General features: G+C 36.7%; 1 protein-coding gene across 2 annotated transcripts in view; it reads left to right on the top strand.

The window, feature by feature from the left end:
- CTDSP2 (CTD small phosphatase 2) overlaps positions 1-23,114 on the top strand; it is a 42,490-nt gene extending 19,376 nt beyond the window's left edge. The window contains exons 2-8 of one of the 2 annotated variants that reach the window (XM_063427856.1): positions 6,156-6,304; positions 7,457-7,495; positions 12,363-12,464; positions 13,752-13,808; positions 15,555-15,647; positions 16,619-16,804; positions 19,030-23,114. In XM_063427856.1, the coding sequence (XP_063283926.1) occupies positions 6,156-6,304; positions 7,457-7,495; positions 12,363-12,464; positions 13,752-13,808; positions 15,555-15,647; positions 16,619-16,804; positions 19,030-19,155 (752 nt within the window). In that variant the 3' untranslated portion in view covers positions 19,156-23,114. The remainder of the gene's footprint in view (positions 1-6,155; positions 6,305-7,456; positions 7,496-12,362; positions 12,465-13,751; positions 13,809-15,554; positions 15,648-16,618; positions 16,805-19,029) is intronic. The other variant, XM_063427865.1, reaches the window with a different exon arrangement.
- The last annotated feature ends 1,142 nt before the right edge of the window (positions 23,115-24,256 follow it).

Here is a 24,256-nt window from a genome sequence, read left to right as displayed (position 1 = left end):
CCTCTTCGTGTTTTTCTTTTGCACTTAGCATTTATAGAGAATTAAAATATTATACAACAAAAATTGGTTCAGGGTTAGAAAGCTTTTGTAATTATAAAGCAGCAACAGACTTTTACATCTAGTGGCTATTTATTTTCTAGATCCTGTTTTAAATGATCAACAAACGCTTTAATTCTGGGAGGTGGGGGCTTTAAATTTCAAACATTTTTTTTATTTGTTAAAACATGGTTCTAGAAATACTTGTTAATTGAACCATTGGAACCCTGCATTTCAGTCTTGTGGATCTTTAAATGAGATCCATTTTGTGAGTTTTTCCAGCTTCTTTAGTGATTAGTCAGGCTTGCAGCCCAATAAAACAGGAGGAGTGCTAATATAAACCTTTCAAAGATACATATATTTTGTTAAATATGTAAACATGAGAATCACAAGAGGCAGACGCTAGTTTGTTGGACAAACATGTTGTGGACCCCGTTGAAAGATGTCCCTTTATTTATCTGTTCTATTGATTGACGGGAAGAATTTGAGTATATATTTGCAGGTTCACTTGCAAAACTAAGAATCTCCCATGAATTGCACATCTTATGATAAAACTGGAGTATTTCAGTTCTTATTCCTTAAACCATTGCAGTTCACTGGTGAATCCCAGACCGTTGAAGCTTAGTGAATAACCATTTTTTCTAGTTTTTTTGTTTGTTTACAGTATATGTATATAAACCATACCGCTTGTTGCGCATGCGTAATAGTAATAGTTTACTAGGGACTAATCATTGTATCAACCTGAGATTGAAATTTTTTCAAAGAAGCCAGGCCAAATAAAATATTGATCATACACACTTAAATGGTCATACTCTCTTATACAGCATTGAGCTTCTCATTTGCACAAACCTACACTACTAGCCAGTCACTCATGCATGCTTGCAATTGATTTAATTATCTTTTTTTTTTTCTTCCCTGATGCTCGCTCTTTTTGCTGTGAAGAGAGGAGATCAAGAGATAAGTGCTGTCCCGAGGGTGTGTTGGGGAGTGGACTGGCACTAGATATTGAAGCAGAAAGCCAGATACTGACTTTGTTTGCACTCCTGCACAGGGTCCTGACTCACAACGATGCAAGGAAGTAGTGACCTCCCACCTCCGTTTCAGAATGGTTTGCGGGGTGTCAAACAAGCCTTGAAACTGTATGTTCGACATGAGCCTTCCATCTTGCAGTGTTTGGGAACTGGTTACGGGAGATATTTGACTGACTGACAAAGACAATAATTCACCAATTCCCATATCTGTGTTGCCACGGTTACCATGGAGACCTAGCTCCACAGATTTATTGAGCCTTATAAATACAAGGTAATAAGTAATGTAACCATTAACAGACACTCTAAAACCAATCTAGCTTTATGTTGCACATCGATACATTCCACTTACAGGATGAATGTGTAGAGGCAAACGTGTTTTTGTGAAGATGTGTGTTCAGTTCCTCACACCTCATGTCTCTTACCAGCAAACCATTAGCTAATCCCAAATAAAGACCAGAATTTTCATCTTTGCGTTGCACAAATTCACTGATGTATTAAGTGTACAGATGGGGAGGTATTCGACAGATGTGCATGCTGGTTTTCAATTACCTCCTCTCCCACTGTTCAATAGATCAGTAATTCGAGATTGAATTAAACTTGATGTTCAGCTCTATAACTGCTCTTACAAGTCAGCGTAGAGTGAAATTCCTCATCTACATGAAGAGTCTTGTCTTCCTTTAGGGGGAATAGTCCTCGTACTGTGCAAGAAATTAACCTTTTCTATTCTTTACGTGTCCTATGTCGAAGCAGATAAGGAGGTTCATTCAACTGATATTTACTGTGAAACCTTTGCAAAACGAGACCTACAAACGATAGAGGTGAAAATGCGAAATTACAAGCAAGTCCCAGCCATTTGCGATACCATTATACATTGTGTCTCTCTCTCACGTACAATAACCTCCATTATCTCAGGAGGAAGTTGAAATGCTAAATACATTAACATAAAAGCATTATGTAATATAAGCCAGAAAATCTTTATAATGGACTACAAAAGGAATTGAGCTCTGGACGTACGAGTATAGAATTTGATTCCCGTATAATTGGCCCCAGGCTGACACTGTCCGTGCAGCAAACAGAGCAGTGAAGGGTTTGTGGGGAATCGAGAAACTGCTTCATGTTTAAAAATAGGAGAGCTACCGGACTGCATCACTGGGTGTAAATAAGCAGCGTAATTTGATGATAAAAATAAAAAATAAAAAATCCCTCAATTCTCTGTAAAAGCAGAATAAATGTGGCTATCGGAGCTCCACATTTTGGTGATGGCACACACCAATAGAAAGAGCTGATTGCGATGTTGATTTTTTTTAAAGAATGGAATATATACTTTGCCTAAAGTTTCTATAAGTGACTAGCAGGGATTCAAGATTAACTATAGTCACATGCAGTCACACCTGCACATAACTATGAGGAAACCCCTTTTTGAGCTAAGAAAAGGCATTAGTGTCCATCTACCTTTAACAATTTTTTTGGGTGAGGAAGTGCAGAAAGATGGGGCAGAGTTATAATACTGGAGTAGAATAGTTCAGCATTTTTCGCTATTAGTTGGCTCCCAGCTGTTACAGACGATTGTAGACCCAAACCTGAATCATCCCAACATGAAACGAGTACAGATTTCAAAATAATGCCAGACAATTATGAAATGACTAATTCACGTTTTAATGTTGGCTCCAACATCAAAGTTATACCTGTCAGCTGGTGCAGTTTGAGGACACCCTACACAAATTAAATTTAAAGTTTCTTCCAACATACCAGAATCTTTGTACTAGGCTTCTTTCCAACACATTGTGTCCTCCGAAGGAAAGGATAAATAGTGGTTTCCTAATCCACACATTTTCCTAATTAGATAATCGTAATTGCTTTTCAGCAATAATCTTGGAAGCATATTTTGAAGCAATGATTATGCTAATACATAATGAGTGTAGTAGATAGTAATTTGGACCCTCCACAGTAGCACTTGGCAAGTTGAATATAAACCAAGTTTTTTTTTGTTTTGTTTTGTTTTTTTGCTGTAAGTTTCGAGAACCCGGCAATTCAGTTTTCTGTTTGCTACAGTATAGTGAAGTGAACAAATCCCCAATAAGTTTATAGAGAGTTTGCCCCCTTTTCTTTTATAGTATCTGCCAGGACTTTGGGCCACATGTATAAAATAAAAAGGGATTTTATTCGTGAATATGATCAAATTTTAAAGAAAAAAAATCTACAATGTGTATTCTTTTCAGTGTGTAATCTTTTAAATTCCGATTACTCGCCAGATTCACATGTTTTACATTTGTGTGGCAAAATATTAGTATTCTGTATTGAGAACATTCTTCATGACCTACATCTCATAGAAGAATGCGGAAATATGTTGCTTGGTTAGTGACCTTTAAAATTAGTCGTTCTGCATTTATAATCGGTTTCTTTGGCAATGATAACAAATACTTGCGGAAACAATTCTAATCTTTAATGAAACTTATTAAATGTTAACCTCAGAGTGACTTTAACCACAGACGTGGAGACGATGGGAACTTTGCATTACCATTATTACCATTATTTTATTATTTATAAAATATTTTAGAAAGCTGATTCAGGAATAATCTCTCCTGGTAATGAAAGGGTTAATGTCTTGTCTAACCATACAAATATTGTATGTACTTTTATGTAGATATACCCCCAATGCAAAAAGTAAAAATACAAAAAGAAACTTAATGTGAAGTACCTCTTTAAGGAGCATATTGCCTAAACACCAAGGATATAAATACTCTTTAAATGAGCACTATAGGGCCAGGAATACAAACATATATTTCTGACCCTATAGTGTTAAAACCACCATCTAGCCCCGCTGGCCCTCTCTTGCCTCCCTGAATATAGTAAAATCTTACTTGTATTCAAGTCTGAAGCTGCTGGCTCTGCCCCTGTCTGCCTCACAATAGCAAGCTGTCTGCTGACATCATCAGAAGTGTTGTTTAGAGCCAATCACAATGCTTCCCCATAGGATTGGGTGAGACTGTGAAGGAGGCAGATCACGGGGCAGAGCCAGCACAAGTCAAACACAGCCCTAGCCAATCAGCATCTCCTCATAGAGATGAATTGAATCAATGAATCTCTATGAGGAAAGTTCAGTGTCTGCATGCAGAGGGAGGAGACACTGAATGTTTGGATGCATTTTAGGCAGCCATGACCCAGGAAGGATCTCTAACAGCCATCTGTGGAGTGGCCAGTGAAGTTATCACTAGGCTGTAATGTAAACACTGCATTTTCTCTGAAAAGACAGTGTTTACAGCAAAAAGCCTGAAGGGAGCCTGATTTAGGAAAAAGGAAGTGATTGCCGGTGCTCCGTTATTTTTGATTGTAGCATTTCAAGCTTTTCTCAAACAATGATACATTCACCAGAGGTTTCTTATAAAATCCACATTCTACACCAAAGGTTTAAAGTGAAACAATTAGCAAAAATGAGCATTATTTGATTTAAATCAATTTTCCATAGCCGTTGATCCATTTTTTCTGCTTTGTACCTTATTTTATTTTATTTTTCTTTATAGAGAGTAATTGGATTTTGTTTCAGTTACCATTTTTATTCTTCAAAATGTTTTATGGATAACATGATAATAAAGGTGTTGGCACATCAAAGGTGCTTTACCCTGATGGTGTCTTCTAGTTCTGTGACAAACCAATTGTTACATGGTTTGACAAAACAAAGGTTGCCCCGGGTATCCTGACCTCTTTTGTACATCTGTTGGCTTAAATCATATTTTTCACAGCTATTTGTCCTGACCCCTTGCTTGCTCTTTTGCTAAAACAGAACTTCCACTTCTTCACGACCAATGGATGCCATTTATGTAAACATTTCAAACGCCTAATTTCAGCTGACATGTTCAGCCAATCCATTTCTTCCAAATTTAGACAAAATTGACTTTGATAATGCTAAAATAGAACTTCAGCATTGACCGTAGAGCGAGCAAGGAAATATGGCATTTACAGGGCCTCATATGGTGATATTTGTAGACATCTTTACATACAATACCAAAAAAATAAACCCAACTAAAGTCCAGAAACCATATGTCGACCAGTAGCAGGACATTATCCATTTCTTTCCAAATTTCCTTCACATCCTGCATCTTCAAGATTAACATTCCTTAATCTTATACGCTACTTTTTCAATCCTACACCACGATTTGCATTATTTGTACCATTGTAATGCTGCTTGAATCTGGTTTACTGCATTCGTATTCCATTTTTATTATTGTACATTTTATGCTTTTTCACTAGCGGGGAAAGCAGAACAAAACCCTATAGAAAATATAAACCTATATAAATATCGCCTCTTGGGTAAAACTTTAAATTTGACCACACCACACTTTGTAGATCATTGGTTTCTGGGTAAAACTTGTGTTAAACATATCGTAGGTGAACAAGTGTATAGGGAGACTCTAAGAAGCAAATGCTTAACAGCATGCTATATGCCAAAGGGTCTGAACACTAAACCATCACATTGCAAAACAATTTTATATATAAGGTTAAAGCAAAGCATCTCTTTTACATTAAAATGTTTAAATGAGAACTGACCTGTGCTCTGTCAACTTACTGCACAATGGCTTACTCCAGGGGTAGGCATTCTTCGGCACAATAGTTATGAATGACATCTACCTCCGTGCTCTTAAAGCCAAAATGTTGGCAAAGCAATAGGGGAGCTATAGTCCACAACATCGGGAGTGCTGAAGGTTGCCTAACCCTGGCGTTCACTGACTCTCTGGACCAGGGGAGATGATGTATATTGCTTTTTTTTTTTTTTTTTAAAGTCCATCTTATTGCAAGTGATTGCATGTAAACAACAATCACGGCTTAATGCTGATGGTTAAAGCACCGAGAATACAGAAACCATGCTTAGATTGCCTCCTGGTGGCTGAGTTGCCAAACCTCAGCTGTAAAACAGTTCTAATTCATCACTTAAAATACACACATTGCTGTACTGGACAGATTTTATTTACTCCATGCCTCAAGGATTTGCATTAATTATTTTATTTAAGCACAGATTGGTTAATTCCTAAGTTAAACATGTTTAAGGGTCTCTAATGTACTAATGTGATATATTTGCCTTTTCTGTTTCAGGACTGGTGGCCAAAAACTCCCTGAAGAAGCCTCGAAATCGGAGCATCTTCAAGGCTCTTTTCTGTTGCCTTAGCGCGCAGAATGTCAGCCGACCAGGAGGCTCCAGCGAGCCTCCAACGCAAAAGGAAGAGGCAAACTCAACCCCAAAGGTATGTCACCGAGTTACCCATTACAAATAACCCAAAATGTCATGTTCTGTATTGGTATATAGGTTTTAGTTTTTGGAAAAGGATATATTTTGCCATCATTGCTTCCCCAGGTTGCAAGGCTTCCAAAACAGAGAGATGAATTCCCAAGTTTTAAATGTTATCTAAATAACTGGCAGAGCATCTCATCTATATATTGTGCTAGCAAAATTACCAGCGAAAGGATAGGCGTGTGTATATTGTTTTTTATTTATTTTTAATATTATTACTATAAAATTAAATGACCGTTGAGGGACACAAACTACAAATCTCTGTTGTAGTGGGTGTGCTTATATCTAAAAACTCCCACAATGCCTAGTGAGCGAATCCCTGATTATTGGTTAGTGCGTTTGACTTCATAGTAGGACTCAAATGCACATGGCATCTCCGCAAATGTCCGGCAAGTTTACATTTTGATCACTCTTTCCCTAGCACAATGAATAGATTACACTTTAATTATTCACATATTATTTGATCTTTTTAGTTCCAGGATGTAAAATGCATTGTTCTGTATTCTGGAATGCTGAGGTCTCTCCTGTAGTATGTGCGACAGAAACATGTATCTCTCACCTATAATTCGTACTGTTTTGTGTGTAACACAATAATAGATTATATTTCTATTTCTTGTTAATAATTAGCTGTTGTTATTTAGATATTTTTCACACATCACATGTCATTCCTAATCTGCGTAATGTGACGTATGTCTCCAACCCATACACTGAATAACGTAGTAAAAATAGAGACATTTTGCTAGAATATTCTATTTTAAATCCAATCAGATTCTGATATTCGATCTAATTAGAGTGGGATATTAGGTGAGGGTTTTGCACATAACAGTGTCTAGTTTTCTTTTGTGGAAATTAGTTTATACATGTTGCCTCGTAATATTTCTGTGTCATTATTATTTTACTGCTCTACTGTCACTCTCACCTTAAAAGTGATCCGTGCTTCCATCTTTGTGCTGTGTTCATGCTATTCCAAGCATTTAACCCTCTAGGTACAGTCTCTGCTGCTCCTTTCTTTTGCTATGCCCACTTAACACTTTAGTAATAATAAATAGCTCCCTGTGCTCCTATGCAGTTATCTTTTCTGAAATGCCATCTTCTTTGTTTTCAGTCGGACTTACTCCAGTGTCTCCAGTATCAGTTCTATCAGGTATGTATCCTTTGTACCAGCCTTTCTGTCTTTTCATCCTTGTCTATTTTGCTTATTTTCATGCATAGTATTTACAGTGTTGTGAAATGCGTTGTCAGACAGTGATCCCATAGAACCTGTCGCTTCAAGGGGATTTCCTTCCCATACCTTAGGATTACAAACTCTGTGGCACAGTATCTTTCTACTAATGGAGATGCTCAAGAACGGCTTCATAAAAAAAAAAAAAAAACTATTTAATACACTAAAAGGCAGTGTCCAAAGGATATCCCACCGCATTTTACTCACTATTGACTTTCTCACTTTAGGAGCTGTCTCACAGAATATAAGTTATTGGCAGCTCTGTTTATGAAGTCTGAGAAAATGTTTAATTCTCACAATAATTAACATTTTACTGCGCCCTCTTAATTCTAATAAGTTATAAGTGACTTATGAATGCATGAACTACTAGATTAATTAACAGTGCTGACTGTTTCCAACCGCTACAGTCAAAAGCATTTGTGAGACAGGGGACAGGGGACCTCCTTGCACCATACTCTTTGCATTAAGCTTGTAGTGTCCCTTTATTTACATAGCACCAGGCGATTTCAGCAGTATGCTTGGGATATGTGATCTACTAGATGTGCCTAAATTATTAACATATCCTAAACAGAAGGTTGTTTTTTTCAGAAAAGCGTAAAAAAAACGGAGAGATACACTTTGACTTAGTGAGACATATAGTTTTAGTTGGCTGTATAAGGCATCAAATGCAAAGCTCTGTTGGCACAGCCTGGCATAGGATGCTAATATAACATGTATCATGATTCCCTGTTTGTTTACATATGAATAAAGCAGAGGTTTTAAGATTACTGTAACTCAACAGTAAAGCCTTATTCTGACTAGTTCTCTTATAATAGCCATGTTGTTAACAATACATGTACTAGCTTACAATTAATATAAGCCATGTCCATTGTTTATGCAGTATAGCTCTCCTCTTTTCAATATGGGTGCTAACTTACACCCTTTTAAATTAAGTTATATCCTGTGTATATACAGCGCCTCCCAAATGACACATAAGCAAACTTCTGTCTGCACTCACCAGGCCTTAGATTTAACCCACATTTTCTGTTTATTTAAACCTGAAGATGGGAACCTATATCCTAAAAGTTTGCTTTCTCCTCTTGGCCAGCAATATATACATCTCCTCCACATCTTTATGACTAGTGCATTAGAATTCTATCTAGCTGTGGTGATTGGACGGTGGCTGAATTTTCATTGTACGCTAGATTACTCCTTAAATAAATGTGAGCATTCATGTATCAATCCGTTAAAAAGAGGACAGTTTGTTTCCTGTTAAAACACAAAAGACTTGATCTCACTTGTTTATCTTACACTTTCCGGAAATATTTTAGAATAGAAAAACTTTTAAACTGTTCCAGATGTATCCTTGTAATAAGACTTTCAGAGTTATTCACTAAAGTAAGAATTCAAAGTGAATTTCAAATTCAAGAGAAAAATAGCCGAACTGGAAATATTCTCTGTCATCTGTTTCATGTTCAACTGCTTTGGCCTTAAATTTAAAATTCACTTTGAATTTCCACTTTAGTGAGCAAACCTGATTGGGGATTAAATGCTTCTAGTGAAAGAGGTAGTATCTTTTCTAATAAGAGTGAGGGACTTTTCCTTGTGGCCACCATTCACTAGAAACTTTGTGAAATATTATGCATTATTTGGGGCTTGTGCAGTAATCTATCCTTTACAACAAAAAGCAGCCAGCCAGATTGCTAATTAATGTGCATTATTATTAATTATTCCTATTTCGTATATATCTCACATTATATATCATCCATTCATTATAAAATTATGCCATACTAGAACTGCTGCTTATTTTGAGGGATTTCCACTTTTTTTTTTTTTCTTTAATTCCATAAATCCTGTCCCCAGATTCTTCCCATTTTCATCTGTTTTGTGCATAATTCGTAAAAATACAAGAAACCAGTTTCTGAAATGCACCTTCACCGATAAGCTTCTTCCACCTGCACTTTTAACGCTTCAGCCAGTGGAACCGAAGAGGTGGATTAGCCAGATGAGACTCGGGACTGGAAGCATCTGTGTGACCTGCAGGTCGCAGGATCTAATCCCGGCTAGCTCTGCCCACTCTTTCATCCTTTCAAGGTAGATAACGTGAAGACCAATGGCAAATAATTCAAGTGATGTCTTCCTGTACTTAGTAATTACATTTTTAACTGTAAGGATGAAATAGAAGTGAAATTAGTTTAAATTCCTCCCTCCCACCCCCTCCCATTAGAGTGAGCATACCTTTTTCATAAACCTGTCCCTAGTGTTGAATCCTCTGTGTGTGTGTTTTTGTGTTTATGTTCTAGAAACTGTTTTTGCTGACACCTTTTAAAGAAACATGCACAAAATATGGCTGTCTTCAAACAAATAGTTGTAACAATAAGGAGACCTTTTGTTACATTGTCCTTAAGTACCAATCACCTACATTTGTATATTTATCAATTTCAACAACAATAGCTTTATTTAAATTTTGTCTACACATTCACAGCCTTCTCAATGACACAGTAACATATACATTGTGGCGATTTTAGAGTTCTGTAGCTAGCAACGTTAGATATCGAAATTAGATAGAAATGGATTGATGCACTTAGTGCTTTTAATGTTGTAACAAGCCATCCAGGTTTTACTGACATTAAATACCAATTTAAACAAGTGGATTTTCTCTTCCTTTCACACTTTTTGCACATTTCTTAACTTTGAAAGAATTGACTTTTGTTAGCCAGTCCCGTGAGAGTCAATGTTACACTTTCCAATCGATAGTCCGTGAGGTTGTCCATTATTAAACCCACTTTTTACATTGGATCGATTCAGTGTTTCAGATATTTAGAATAGGACATCCAGGATGTCGGAATCATGGAGGCTGTGCATCTTCTTGTGTGTCAGTTCTTCGTATGCGTAGTCTATACTGGTGTGTTGATCATTTCTTTAGTTAGACTAAGGATGCAAAAAATCTATAGTGAAATAAATTTCCATCCGTACATTTGCTAGGATATATGTAGATGAAATGCTATTCACCATAACGACTTTAAGTTCTCTTTGGCATAACAATTGCCTCTAAATCCTCTATTAAACAGTTACATACCTAAAGTTTTTGGTCCAGTATAGAATTCTCTTCTTATTGAGCACCAGCAGATGTACACAGCCCAATTTTCATTTTATCAATAGAATCATTAACCCCTTAAGGACCAAACTTCTGGAATAAAAGGCAATCATGACATGTCACACACGTCATGTGTCCTTAAGGGGTTAAAGTCTTGGCCAACTGCATAAACAGTCATTGGTCATTAATATAATATTTTAAAAGAAATATATAAGTATTTATTAAACAAATTAACACTTCTAACGTTTTTTTTTCCTGAATATTGATCTTAAACCCTTGTGTAGAGATTTAAATCTGTGCTATGTCCTTTTAATAAATTGTCTAGTAGTTGATGTAACTACAGTTGTACCAGATTACAATCTCAATGCAACCAGTCAGACTGATGCAAAGTAAATCCTTTTCCATTTGTACATATTTGTGAATATGAACTGATATATTTTTAAGTCATCCACTTTACATTATTAAGATAATCTAAAAAAAAGTGTAAATGTTTTTTCTTCTAAAACCGTTTTGAATGTGTCATTTTAATAATAATCCTGTTTTAAATTGTTTACCAGTGTCGTTCGACATTAAAAGGCTATACTTGAATGGAAAAAAACAAAACAAAATTTAATCTGAATTTTTCATTCAATTTTCCTACTTTTCTGGTGATTAAAATGTGACAAGAGAATATGGCTTTATTCCAAGTGTTCTTTTACAAGAATTAGCAGAGATCTGAGACTCCCCTCACACAGATCTCCATTGCTGTGTTTGCTTGCAGACGTCCTATGTTCTGGATATTAACTTATTCTCTTGACTTAGAGGCGAGAATGGAGAGAGGAAAATATAGGATAAATTATTTTACCTTGGTTATGTACTTGACCAGAAGCTTCATGCCTCCATCGTCTGCTGTAAATGTTGTACAGTGAGGGTGCTAAGTCCCTGCCCTGCCATTTACGGTGCACAGCACTCTCCACATGCATGTGCATGCGTCTTATGAGCATGCACATGCCCACATCTTAGATGGTGGCTTGTATTTTCTCAGGTTTAATAAATCTTTTACGTAAGCTGGAACTGGTGCAGGACTCAGGGGAAAGTTAACCTGAGATAGGGAGGCAGATTAGTGAGCACTTGGAATCGGTCAACCCTGCTATCGGTTAGGTTTGGGGTAACAAACCCTCCTTCAACTAAATTGTCATTGTTCGGTACTGCAGTGATGTATCCCCTTCCATATTCTTCAAATTGAAATCAAAAGGTCTCCTAAACAGTGAGAATGCCACACATAATGAATTTCCTAATGGGACTTCTTTTAGCCATTCTATTACTTCACGGGCCAGTTTTTGGTGCATGTTTCTCTATTATGTGATGCGTGTTTTGTGAAAGCTCACTTTAGTCTGCTTTAGTTGGAGGTAATGTATAAAGAGCAATTCTGGAGCAGAGCTTGTTACAGTTCATGACTTATTACTATATGTTTATAATTGTGCTCTGGATTTTCTTGTAAAACATTACACCCTATATATTAAAGACTTTTCTATACAGTTTGTTGTAAGTTTTAGTAGTGAACCAAAGATGTCCTGCCCTTTATTGTGTGTCTTAGGTAGGATAGCAGTAACTGACCTGCTCTGCTATGTAATTCAAAGTGATACGACCTACCTTTATTTTTTTTATTTTTTTCCCCATTTCATACTTTACTCAGTGCTGATGGTTTTCCTTCTCTTTTCTTTTTTTTTTTAGATTCCAGGTACCTCTTTACTACCAGAGGTAGCACCAAAGGATAAAGGGAAGATATGCATGGTGATTGATTTGGATGAAACACTGGTTCATAGCTCTTTTAAGGTAAGGGGATGGTGGGGTAAACTAGACAAAGAAAGAAGCACTGTAACGGGTGAAAAACACAGGCGTCTAAGGCATCAGTAGTGGGTCAACAAACTTTCATTGCACAAACGTGTAAGCCCTATAGGATTATTTACTTGGGTTAAAAATAGCCTAACAGTCAAATTTCTCCAGCCATTCTCAAGCCAAACTGTACCCTTTAAAGAGAAAATGAACAAGTATAGTACAGCACTTGATGGATTTAGTTTTTTTTTTTTTATTGAGTTCTAGAATAGACTGGGATATACTTTAAAGGATTACTCCAACTTTCTCTCCTCCACCCCCCCCCCCCCCCCTTCCTTTGAATAATGCTTTATTGGGATTAGGGATGGAGCAGAGGAGGAGGGTTTGAGGAAACAAAATAGTGGAAGGGACAGGGAGGAGGGATAGTATACATAAGCTTCTCGTTGCAGGCTCTGTCTGCAAAAGGAAAGCAGAAATTGACTGTCGCAAGCCAACGACAGATGTGAAATATGGATAGAATTTACATTGGCTGCCTAAAACACATGTGCTGGGGGTGTCACAAGTCCCAGCACACAATAGTAAATAACACTGCACATCCAGACGCTTCTAAAAGCAGAAGTAGTAATGGTGGTTGTAGTAACCCATTAATCTAGTTTCTCTCATTGATAAAACAAGAGATTCTTAAACACCTGCCCTTTCCTGTAGAGTGTAGGAATGTAATAGAGATTACCCTTCAGCCTACATATAAGTGTTTTACAGTGCAATTTAGATTACATTTCCTTTGTTTGTAGGGAATGTGATCAGGGTTGATGTTAGCATTCAAAGCCAAATTATATCAAATGCATTCAAATTGTATTGGTACCAGACTGTCCCTTAACCCCGTAAGGACCAAACTTCTGGAATAAAAGGGAATCATGACATGTCACACATGCCATGTGTCCGTAAGGGATTAAAGTGAAAATAGCAGACCTGGAAACCATTGCTCTGTTTGGCTACTCTGGTCTTGAATTCGAAATGTACTTAAAATTCCTACTTTAGTAAATAACACTGGGTTATACAGTGGCCGTGTTGTATTTTGTGTTCTTTCAGTAGAGCTTTTTACTACTGAACATATTTATATGTATACATTAAACTTAAAATATTTTGTTATCTATCTGTGTATTATTTTAGAAATAATACACACACACTGGTTTACAGTTAGGATTGCCTGTAGACATAATATTTAAATTTCTCATATGACAGTCCTACTACGCAAGGTAATGTTTTTTTTGTCTTTATTTTCCTCAGCCAATCAGCAATGCAGATTTTATAGTACCTGTGGAGATTGAGGGAACAACACATCAGGTATGTTTTTTTTTGTTTTTTTTTTAAATGACTAAAAGGGAGTTGTGGGGTTGCTGGTAATGAATATAAAAATACATTTCTATGTACTTCATTATAAATTGTCTGTCATTCTTTGGGTGGAAAGTTTCAACATGGTCTTTAATTAGCCTAGAATAGTAGGTGTGTACCAACATTGTAGTCCAATATAAAAGCAGGGGTTCCATACTGAATGTAAATATGTGAATCCAAATTTCTTTTAAAAAAAAATATAACTTTTTTTTTTTCTGAAGACGAAATGAACACAAATGTTTGTATACAGCAGTGGTTGGAGAATAAAAAAAAAGTTCTCCACAGACTGACTCATTTCTTGATAAAACACATTCAAAGAACAAACCAACAAATTTGGTACTGGTAATGGGCAAAATGTGTAATTATATGTGGTTAAAAATACAAAGGTTAATTTAAAAAACAAAAACAAACAAATACTGAGACATCCCATGCACTTAACAGAAAAACCACCTTCCTGTTGTTGCATTGTTGCATTGGTGCCCTGATAGTTCTGACTGCATACTCATGCAATACCGTTTACTAATAATTAAATAATGCTGGGTATTCTAAAGCATTATTTATAAGTTTAGTGCCACCACCACCCCCTTCCTTAAAAAAAAAAGAAAGAAATAAGTTCTGTTTTGTGATTATAATAACTTTATTCCTGATAGTGTGGAGAACAAAGGTCTGAGAATTGTCACATTGCATTTTCACCAGTTCCAACCCGAATGTAACAAGGAGGTGACTTCTGCCTTGAAACAATCTTGAAATAAAAAAGTTCTTGGTAGTTAAGAAATTCTTCATTCTGGGGGAAACTTGTCAATATTACATTTATAGCAGGTTCCACATCATTGTCAACAGATTTTATTTTTATTTTTTTTAGTTGTGTGTTGTTGTTTTTTTTTTTTTTTTCTTCTCTCTATTAAGATGCCTAGCTTGGAAGATGTCACAGAAATCGTAGCATATGTAGTCTTTTATGTCTCTTCCACTGTAGGCCTGGGAAATAATAACAAATAGTTACAGCGGCTATAACAAACATTTCTTTCTAGAGACACTTTGTGAAACAGAAGTGGCTTCAGCCTGATTCAAGTAATCCAGGATAGGCTGTTTCCTCACAGTACGGCCTACTCTTGATTACTTGTTTCAGGAAGTTGCTAATTTTGCGTCTTAGATCTTCTCTTCAGCTGCACATCTTCCACCATGCCCCACTGGAAGATGCCTATTAGATGGAAATATATTTAATGCATCATAGAACGAAGAACTTTTGCTTAAAATAACAATGTTGAACATGTTTCCAGTTGGGTATACGTTAAAATTCAGGATGTATTCCAATGCAGGTTTATTTTACTCTGTAAGATGATGCGTCTGGTAAGAAATTAATGCAAAAAAACAAAAACACCTCAATGCGTTTACACCAAGAAGTGACAGTACTGGGATTATCTCATCTTTTCATTATGTGGGTTTTTTGACACTTAATACCAGTTTCTCAAGGACTTTTACAAATATTAATTCCAGCAAAAAGCAGATCTTCATATGGTCACCATACACAGCTATGTTACCCTCTGTTGCCAGATTGTGATTTCAGAATCTTGAATGATTCCATTGCTGGCCATGTGTTGCTTCTAGACATGGCACGCTTCAAGTGTAAAGAGCCAGCCGCTGTCTGAACATGTAATACAATCTTATTGGATCTTGTTTCTCTCTTGTTCTTCCACTCAGGTTTATGTTCTAAAGAGGCCTTATGTGGATGAGTTTCTAGAAAGAATGGGCGATCTGTATGAGTGTGTATTGTTCACTGCCAGTCTTGCCAAGGTAAGGAACAGGATACGGTCACTTCTCTTGCGCATAGTATGAAATGCTTTTGGATTCGGGGTTCTGCCCTATATTTGGGAAAGATTGTAAGATTGTGCCAGTTGAACCTGCAACACTTAAAGAAGTAGGCATAAGGAGTAGACTTGCTGTGTTAGAAGTTCTTTAACACTTTTAATATGTATTATTAAGTGGTGAGCTTCAGTGGTGTGAAAAGTCACCATGCAGTTAGTCACAGGTGTTAACTTTGATTAAGTGTGTAGAGCTTAAGTCTATCCTAGACTTAAGATAAGGCCAGGGACTAATTAAAAGGATTTAGAAAATTGGGCAGACTGGATGGGCCGATCTGCCGTCTCATTCTATGTTTCTTGCCCCTCTGCTGCCTCGTTGTACCAGTTCATTATCCAAAATAATATTTTTCACTTACAGCACACACACACATACACATATACATACACACACATACACATATACATACACACACATACACATACACACACACATACACACACACACACATTGATTTCTTACAAAGTACTGTACAAGATTTTGATGAGAAATATTTTTCTGGTATTTAACTCCCAACTCCCTTGTGACATCACAGATCCAGTCAATAAATTGGGTCAGTCAGGAATAACCACGGTTGTGCACATGTTCCACACTCTATTTGTATTCCCCATGGTGGCTGGTTTAGCATTAAGCCCAATGTACCGTTTGTATGCATGTAAGCTCTTGGTTGTTGATATTGGGAAATAGGATTCTCGTAGCAGTATTCTCTTACGGACCATAGAGCACTTATTGAAAAAGTTTACTTTTTTTTTCAATTGGGTTATATATCCTACAATTCATATTTTAGAGTTGGACTATTTCTATAGAGACCAACAAATTCTCACTTGCATTGGAACCTGTAGATAAAATGTTAGAAGTCCAATTTCTTTAAAACCCGGTAAATTCACACACTGTTTCCCCTCCAGTACGCAGACCCAGTGACAGACCTTCTAGATAAGCATGGAGTCTTCCGATCACGTCTCTTCAGGGAAGCCTGCGTGTTCCACCAAGGCTGCTATGTCAAGGATCTGAGCCGATTGGGGAGAGACCTAAAGAAAACAATCATTTTAGACAACTCTCCAGCATCGTACATCTTCCATCCAGAAAATGCAGTAAGTGTTTATTTCCTGAAATTCTAAAAGAAGAATGGTTTCATACACTAAATAAAAACCCAGTCACTATTCAGTTTGCAGTAGAACTCTCCTTATACTGTGCGAACCTCTTACGGTTTTATCATTTAACATATGAATTGCTTTGTAAGGTGGCTACAAAATGAACATTTAATCCAGCCTGGGGAAAATCTCCTGGTGCCAGTCTCCCTCCTTCATCTGACGTCAGCAGGGGCCTTGAATGGTCAATTATAACTTTTTAAAGAATTCGACTATAATGCATCCATGCATTGTATGTTGTGAATTATTTACAAAACAAAGTAGGTTTGGCGTTGAGACCTATTAAATACTACCACACTGTTCTCTCTCTCTTTTTTTTTTTTTTACTTCATACATAATTACTGACATCTCCGAGGAAGTAATAAAGTTGTACAGGGAAGGGGAAAAATAAGAGGTTAGAATGTCTTGTATTTTACTGGTGCAGAAAAACTGACGTGTTCTTTACTACTAGTGCGTGTGGCGGTACAAAAGTGATGCATTCAGAAAAGTGGGGCAAAGCTCTAAAAATGAAGCAGTTTGTGTGGAAGTCACTGGTCCTGAGGATTCAATGGTGACTGCATCACTTCTACAACCACACCCACTTTCTGTTAGTGACACTTGAAGTCTCCTATTCTATCCTATCTGGATTTCCTGGGAGCTCTGTACTGTTATTAATGAGCATATGTATTCTTGTTTCGAACATCTTCATAGGAAGTGTGTCTATAGATTGTTTCTGTTGCTACCCTTTTCCTTTAGTTCAGGGGTGAGACTTGGGACTGACAAAAGCTATGGGATTTGTCTGGACATGATGTGGATGACCCTCTCCGTCCATTAAGACTTTTGCAGAGTTATTTGCTAAAGTGGGAATTGCTGGACATTTCATAAATAGCCCACCTGGTTGCATAGCAAACAATGAGACTTTTTCCAGTTTCGCTATCTCGGCTTAACCTGTGAAATACCCTTTGAATTCACAGCAATTCACACTTAAAATAATAACCCTGCTGGTCCTCTCGTACACGGTTTCAAACTCCATCGTAAAAGGAGTGATAGCCTCCATTTCCTTCTGGCGTATGAAAGGTTTAGTTATTCGGTTGTCGAGAGGTTGTTTTGGATTTGGTTCTTGGAAGAGCAATGTTCTGAAAGCAGTGCATTATGTCTGTGTTTAAAGTGCTGCTATTGTGATATGGAAGACAGAGCTTGCATCCAGACCCTTGATTCTTCTTCACATGGGTAATGATTTTATATATATTTTTTATTATTTAGAACCTTGATAGCTCCCGGATAAAGGACATCACTGTCTGGTTGTGATTGTACAAATTTCAGGTGTTTTGAGCTTCTCAACAGAGAGTTCATCAAGTGGCATTTCTGCTACTCTCTGTTTTTGTATCTAATTATGCTTCTCGTACAATTATATTGCTGACAGATTGTATTGAGCGACAATAAGATCAGGTTGCTAGGATACCTTTAACAATACCATATGTCTAGAACTGAGCGAAACACTGATTAATTCCTTCCATTCCAGAACATTATGTAGCCCTATTGCTAAGCTCTGTATTTCAAGTCGTTAAGTTATTTGAAAGAGGATGTAATTATTATTTTTTTTTTTTCCCATCTCTGACAAGGATGTCAGATGTTCAGCTAACCAACTTTTTTTTTTTTTTGCCTTCTTAATCTCCAGTGTAAATAATGCTTTAAAGGGAAACAGTCTTCATTTTTTATTGTGATTGAAAATAAAAATATTTACATCAAGGGACATCGGCGCTGGATTCAGGTAAGTAGCTGAAGGGGTTTTAAATCCATGATTCTCTAGTGCCAGGAAAACGGGTTTGTTTTCCTGGCTCTGGAGAGTACCTTTAAAAAATGTCCTCCCCCATAGAGCAAGAGTAAGTCAAGAAATGCACTGGAAAAAAGATATTTACTGACGTACATGTGTACATTACAAAATAGTGCACCCAAAGGTTCTAATACATGTCCTCTTTCATTTTCAATACTGATTTTAAAAAAAGAGAAGAAATTAAATGAAAAACTAATATTTTTTTTATAATTCGTTTATTTTGTTGACTGTGATATAAAGCAGCCAGGCCTATACAGCATAGAAGAAATAAAACACAACATAACAAGATAATCCAATTCTGTTATATCTTTAAGTTTCCTTAACCGTAATCCTTTTACCCCTTTCTTCCCTCTAGGTACCAGTACAGTCTTGGTTTGACGATATGGGGGACACCGAGCTTCTGAGCTTAATCCCGATCTTCGAGGAGCTCAGTGATTCTGAGGACATTTATACAAGTCTTGGGCAATTACGAGCGCCATGAGGTCCCTCCACTTGCCTTCCCTTTTTTTCAGGGGACTTTTTATATCTTAATATTCTTTCAGAAACAAAATGTCTTTAAAAACAAATTCTCACTCGCAGTGCCTTTGGCCTCAGAGGAAGAGGAACAGAAGGGGAGTTTCTGATGTGGGAATTTCTCGCAAATGTGAGAAATAAAATTAATTCTCTCCCTGGACTTTACCAAGCAAAGCAGCTATGACTTACACTCCTAGTAGCTAGCGTGTCTTGCGGCATGCTGGCATCGAATGCAGGGATACATAAATGCCATTTCTTTGGTGCACTGGTAGGAGGAAGTGTCCTTTTTATTTGATAATGGTACTATGTACCTAAATTCTAATTCTGCTGCATCTCCAGTGCTACACAGTATCGTTCCCTCAGCTCTTTTGTACACTGTTGAGGTACATCCACCTGAAAGTGTCCTGGGCTATCATACTGATTAGTGAATGAACACCACCAGTACTCACAGTAACTGCTACTTGATGACGTACATGTGCCCCCACTAGGTATTAAGGGCTCAGATCAAAAATTATGTGGGGAAATCTGATTTTCATAGGTATGGTTGATGGCACCATGCACGAGCGTGGGAAGGTGCTAATATTCAATCAAGAGTATGTCCTCTTTGAAGAGAACTGGTCACTTAAACAGTGTTTTAGATAAATGTATAGAGCAATAATAAAATAAAAAAATATCAAAACATTGTGATAACAACAGAATTGCAAGGAAGCATGAATAAAATACTAATGGTTTGAAGTCTGACACCAACCATTTTATGACCTCACTTTGAGCCCTCTACGCAAATGAATTATCCATGGCAAAGGATCGTTTGCTGAAAGGTTGGCGCAGTGATGGCATGAAGAAAGAAAGGAATCAGCCAAGTTATATATATCTATATACATGTTTTTATTTATTTCTTTTCTTCTGCATAACTGTTAACACATGCTATGAGGTGGCAGTGTCCCTTTCCATTAAAGCTCATCATCTTTTCTGATGATTATCGTTCCCAGTGATTGCATCATCGTCATGGTGGCTGTCATCAAAGGAAAATAGATTTACTCAATATCAAAAAGTACATCATAAGATTCACAAATTCCCCGGAACTTTGCCCACATTGTGCCATCAACCGTTGCAGTAAGCACACACATTCATTTAATCACCTCGGCAAATATTTATAATTTCCATACGTTATACCAAATTTTTACATATCAGGATTTCCAGTGCCAATTTTGAACAAGCCAAGGGGAATCCAGGTATACGTATATTTTTGGGAATGTTATAGATGCTCTCACAAAATTGGAAAAGGCATGTTTCCTTCGACTTCCCGCATATGGAGTTTGATTGCAGTGCAATGACAGTGTAGCTGACACTTTTCACGACCTCCTGTTTGGCTGGAAAGTTGAATTTACTAGTCTAGTTATTTTATAAAGCAAAGCCTTATGTGCTTCTGAAGCTGTAGTCATTTGATTTGACAGCACAGCTCATTGATACTTGTAATGCCATTCGTAACACTGGATAGATCCAAAGAAATGCATTACAATTCCGTACTAGATTCTCCCTATTAAATTTCTAAAACTACAAGCGCATTCTCTGCTTGTTTAACTTGGTATTTAACCAATATTCAGGAAACCGTGGATAATTGATCATTTTGTGGTATTTGGTCCAAAAAGTAAAAAAAAACAATAATTTTCATGTTATTCGGCTGCTCAGCCATTCGTCTTGTGTAACTTGAAACAAAATATAATTGTCTACTGGCTCCTAATGGGAATCTCAATAGCTTTATTTTGAGGTTAAGATCTATGGATTAATTAACTTGTATTTTTGTTTTTAACTAAACTTTTATTGAAAAGTGGTGCTTAACTATATTAACCGTATGAGTACCAGGGATGAGCTTATATACATTTTATACTGTTCCATCAACTAGCACTCATAAGGTTAAGTGTTTATGCCCCAAGGACCATGCACTAAAAGGCAGTGCCTTATTATAGTAAGGGAATTTATTATATATCTTATAATTCCACCTAGCTTATTTAGTAACAGGAATCTTGTTTAAGTGAATCTGACATGCATTTTTAGCATATTTTGGCCATGATAACACTTTTCTCAGAATTCCTAGTCATGACAGATTCTTCTATTAATTCTCTCCATGCTGCATTTTATTTCTGATATTTCCTGATTTCCAATCATTATGTAAATAGTGAGACTCCAGGAAGCCAATTTACAATCTAATTGGCCAGGAAGAGAGGCCTGTATGATAAAGTAGCCACCACATGCACACAACGTAAAAATGGGACACATCATAGGGAATAAAAAAAACCTCTAAATTTGAATTTTATTATTCTGAAAACAAAATGACAAATTTTCTTTTAATAATAATCTTCATTTTTACTATTCTTTTATGTTGTCAATTTATGTCAAATGTTTTTTTTGTTTTTGATTGCTGTGTTCTTGGAATCATGTGGTCAGCTTTGTTCCAAGTTCTTTAGTCTCCCATATCGATAGACCTGTGCTATACAGCTATTTTATCACACTAATTAGCTAACAGTGTTGTATGCCTGTCGTTGAATAATCTGTAAAGATACATATACCCAGTTAGACAAAAGATGTATTTAGTCTGCTGTCGGGACACACAAAATCTATGTATTTAAGATCCATAAAATCGGACTTCACACAAGTTTGTAGAATTTTGGAGTCGAAATAAGACGTCCATAGATTTATATAGAAATATTTGGACATGGGATGTCAACAGTAAAAAATGTATAGATGGTGTGGATCCTGTAGGCAAGACTGACTGCATTCTCTGTAAAAGCAACGATTCGTCTACATTCTGAGACTGTTATAATGAAGCAATCATGAACAATTTAGTTAGAAATTAATAGAAGTGGGGACACAAGCCCATTTATATTCAATCTTTAACACGTTCCTAAATTTGCTGTTGGTCTTAAAGAAGGTACAAATCCCTACTTTAACCTGTTTTTAATTGTCACAAAAAAAGTAAAATAAACCTTAACTTCCTAAAGTCCACATGCTATTGATAATACACACTTTACAACTTTTGTTTTATTCTTTACCAAAAGAAAGGATACACATGGAGGAGCCACTGATTGGTGAATACATGGCTATTTAAAGATACTACTAGCTCTTCAAGCAACATTTGATAGTCTTCGTACTTGAATATTCTAGAGATGGTGGACTGCATGTTATTCACAAAAAATGAAACCTGTTAGGAGCCTTATGTGGTGTGCTGCACTGGCTGGGTTAATTCAGATTTGTTTTTTCTTTTCGTCTGCCAACACTACATCGCCATTATTATATTGTATCTTCATGGAGTACAGTGTGAGAATAATTAAGTCAATGCAATGTCATTTTGCTGGCAAAAAGAAAGTTTTGGTGTAAGTGTCCTTGAGAATCCTGCTAGACATCTGAAGACGTTTTATACATGTGAACACCCCCTCAATGTTATTTAGAATTGGGACATTGCTGTCTTCTCCTGCATTGTGGGGAACCCAAACTTTAAAACTAGGGTTTCCAATAGGCGTTCTGGGGAGTAGTAGTTTAACTGGAGAACTACCTATTGCCAACTCTGTCTTTATAAGATATACAGGATTGTTTTTGAAATGTCTGCATGGACTTCTAAAATGTGTGACATGGTGGTGTATGCTATGTCAGCCTCCTTAAATTTACCTTTGTAAAACAAACGACAAATGTACATTCCTGTGACCGCCTTATACATGGTATCTGGTACGCTTTCTAGGTTTTTTTTTTTGTTTTTTTTTTCCTCTGGGTGGTCGTTTAAACAATTGCTGGATTAAGCCATTCTGGGCATTGCTCATAACCCTTCTTTCATTCAAACTTTAAAATTTTCTCCAGAATTGAATGGCTTTATAACTTGAAATGTGTAAGGACTCTTACAGAGCATGTAATAAAAATCTATTTTTATGCCCTTAAGACTATTTGATTTGACTTTGAATACACTGTATAGTTACATAGCTGAAAAGAGACATGCGTCCATCGAGTTCAGCCTTTGTTACATTAGTTTTTGCTGTTGATCCAAAAGAAGGCAAAAAAAATCACCATTTCTGCACTGATTACATCATACGTTTGTGTGTTACTCAGGCTAGTTGATTCTGGGCGGATACATTTTCAAGCAGGGTTGGGGGGGAAAAGGTCAGACTCACAAAAGTTCATTTTAACCCTTTCACAACCAAGTGGTTGGAATAAATTAAAAAAACAACCAACTAATTTGGATGTTTCCTAAAATGTAGTTTTTGTTCAGTACGGATAGATAGACTTATTTAGTGAAAGCAAAAACGACAAATTTGGTAGGACAAAATTTCCCAAACAAGGAAGTTACAGGTAGGAAAATAGTTGTAAATAAATATATATATATATAGTATAATTATTATTATCACCATTTATAGAGCGCCAACAGATTCCGTAGCTCTTTACAATATTATTAGAGGGGGGGATTTAACTATAAATAGGACAATTACAAGAAAACTTTCAGGAACGATAGGTTGAAGAGGGCCCTGCTCAATAGAGCTTACAGTCCATTCTATATGTTTAGTTTCCCATAACATATCACCTTTTATTGCAGCCATGTTGCCTTTTTGGACACACAGTGATGCATGCACGTGTGTGTGTGTGTATGTATGTGTGTGTGTGTGTGTGTGTGTATATATATATATATGTATGTGTGTGTGTATATTTATATATACACACACACACACACACACACACCACACCACCCCGATATATGCAATGAGGCAACTGCCAGAAAGACACACTGATATTCAATAACAGGCGTCTTCAGACATACACTGACAGACCATGTCAGAGACCGAGATATACACACTTACAGATACCAAAATAAACTATCAGACAAATACACACATATACATACTGACATAAACACACAGTCACCCAATTGAGCATCTGTGGGATGTGCTGTAACAACAAATCTGATCCATGCCCCCCCCCCCCCTCCCCTTGCAACTTGCAGAACTTAAAGGATTTGCTGCTAATGTCTTGGTGCCAGATACCACAGTTTTTACACATTCAGAGGTCTTTAGGAGTCCATGCTTTGATGC

The sequence above is a fragment of the Pelobates fuscus genome, chromosome 1, assembly GCF_036172605.1.
Source record: "Pelobates fuscus isolate aPelFus1 chromosome 1, aPelFus1.pri, whole genome shotgun sequence".
NCBI classification, from domain to species: domain Eukaryota; kingdom Metazoa; phylum Chordata; class Amphibia; order Anura; family Pelobatidae; genus Pelobates; species Pelobates fuscus.
This window is presented reverse-complemented; position numbering and strand designations above follow the sequence as displayed.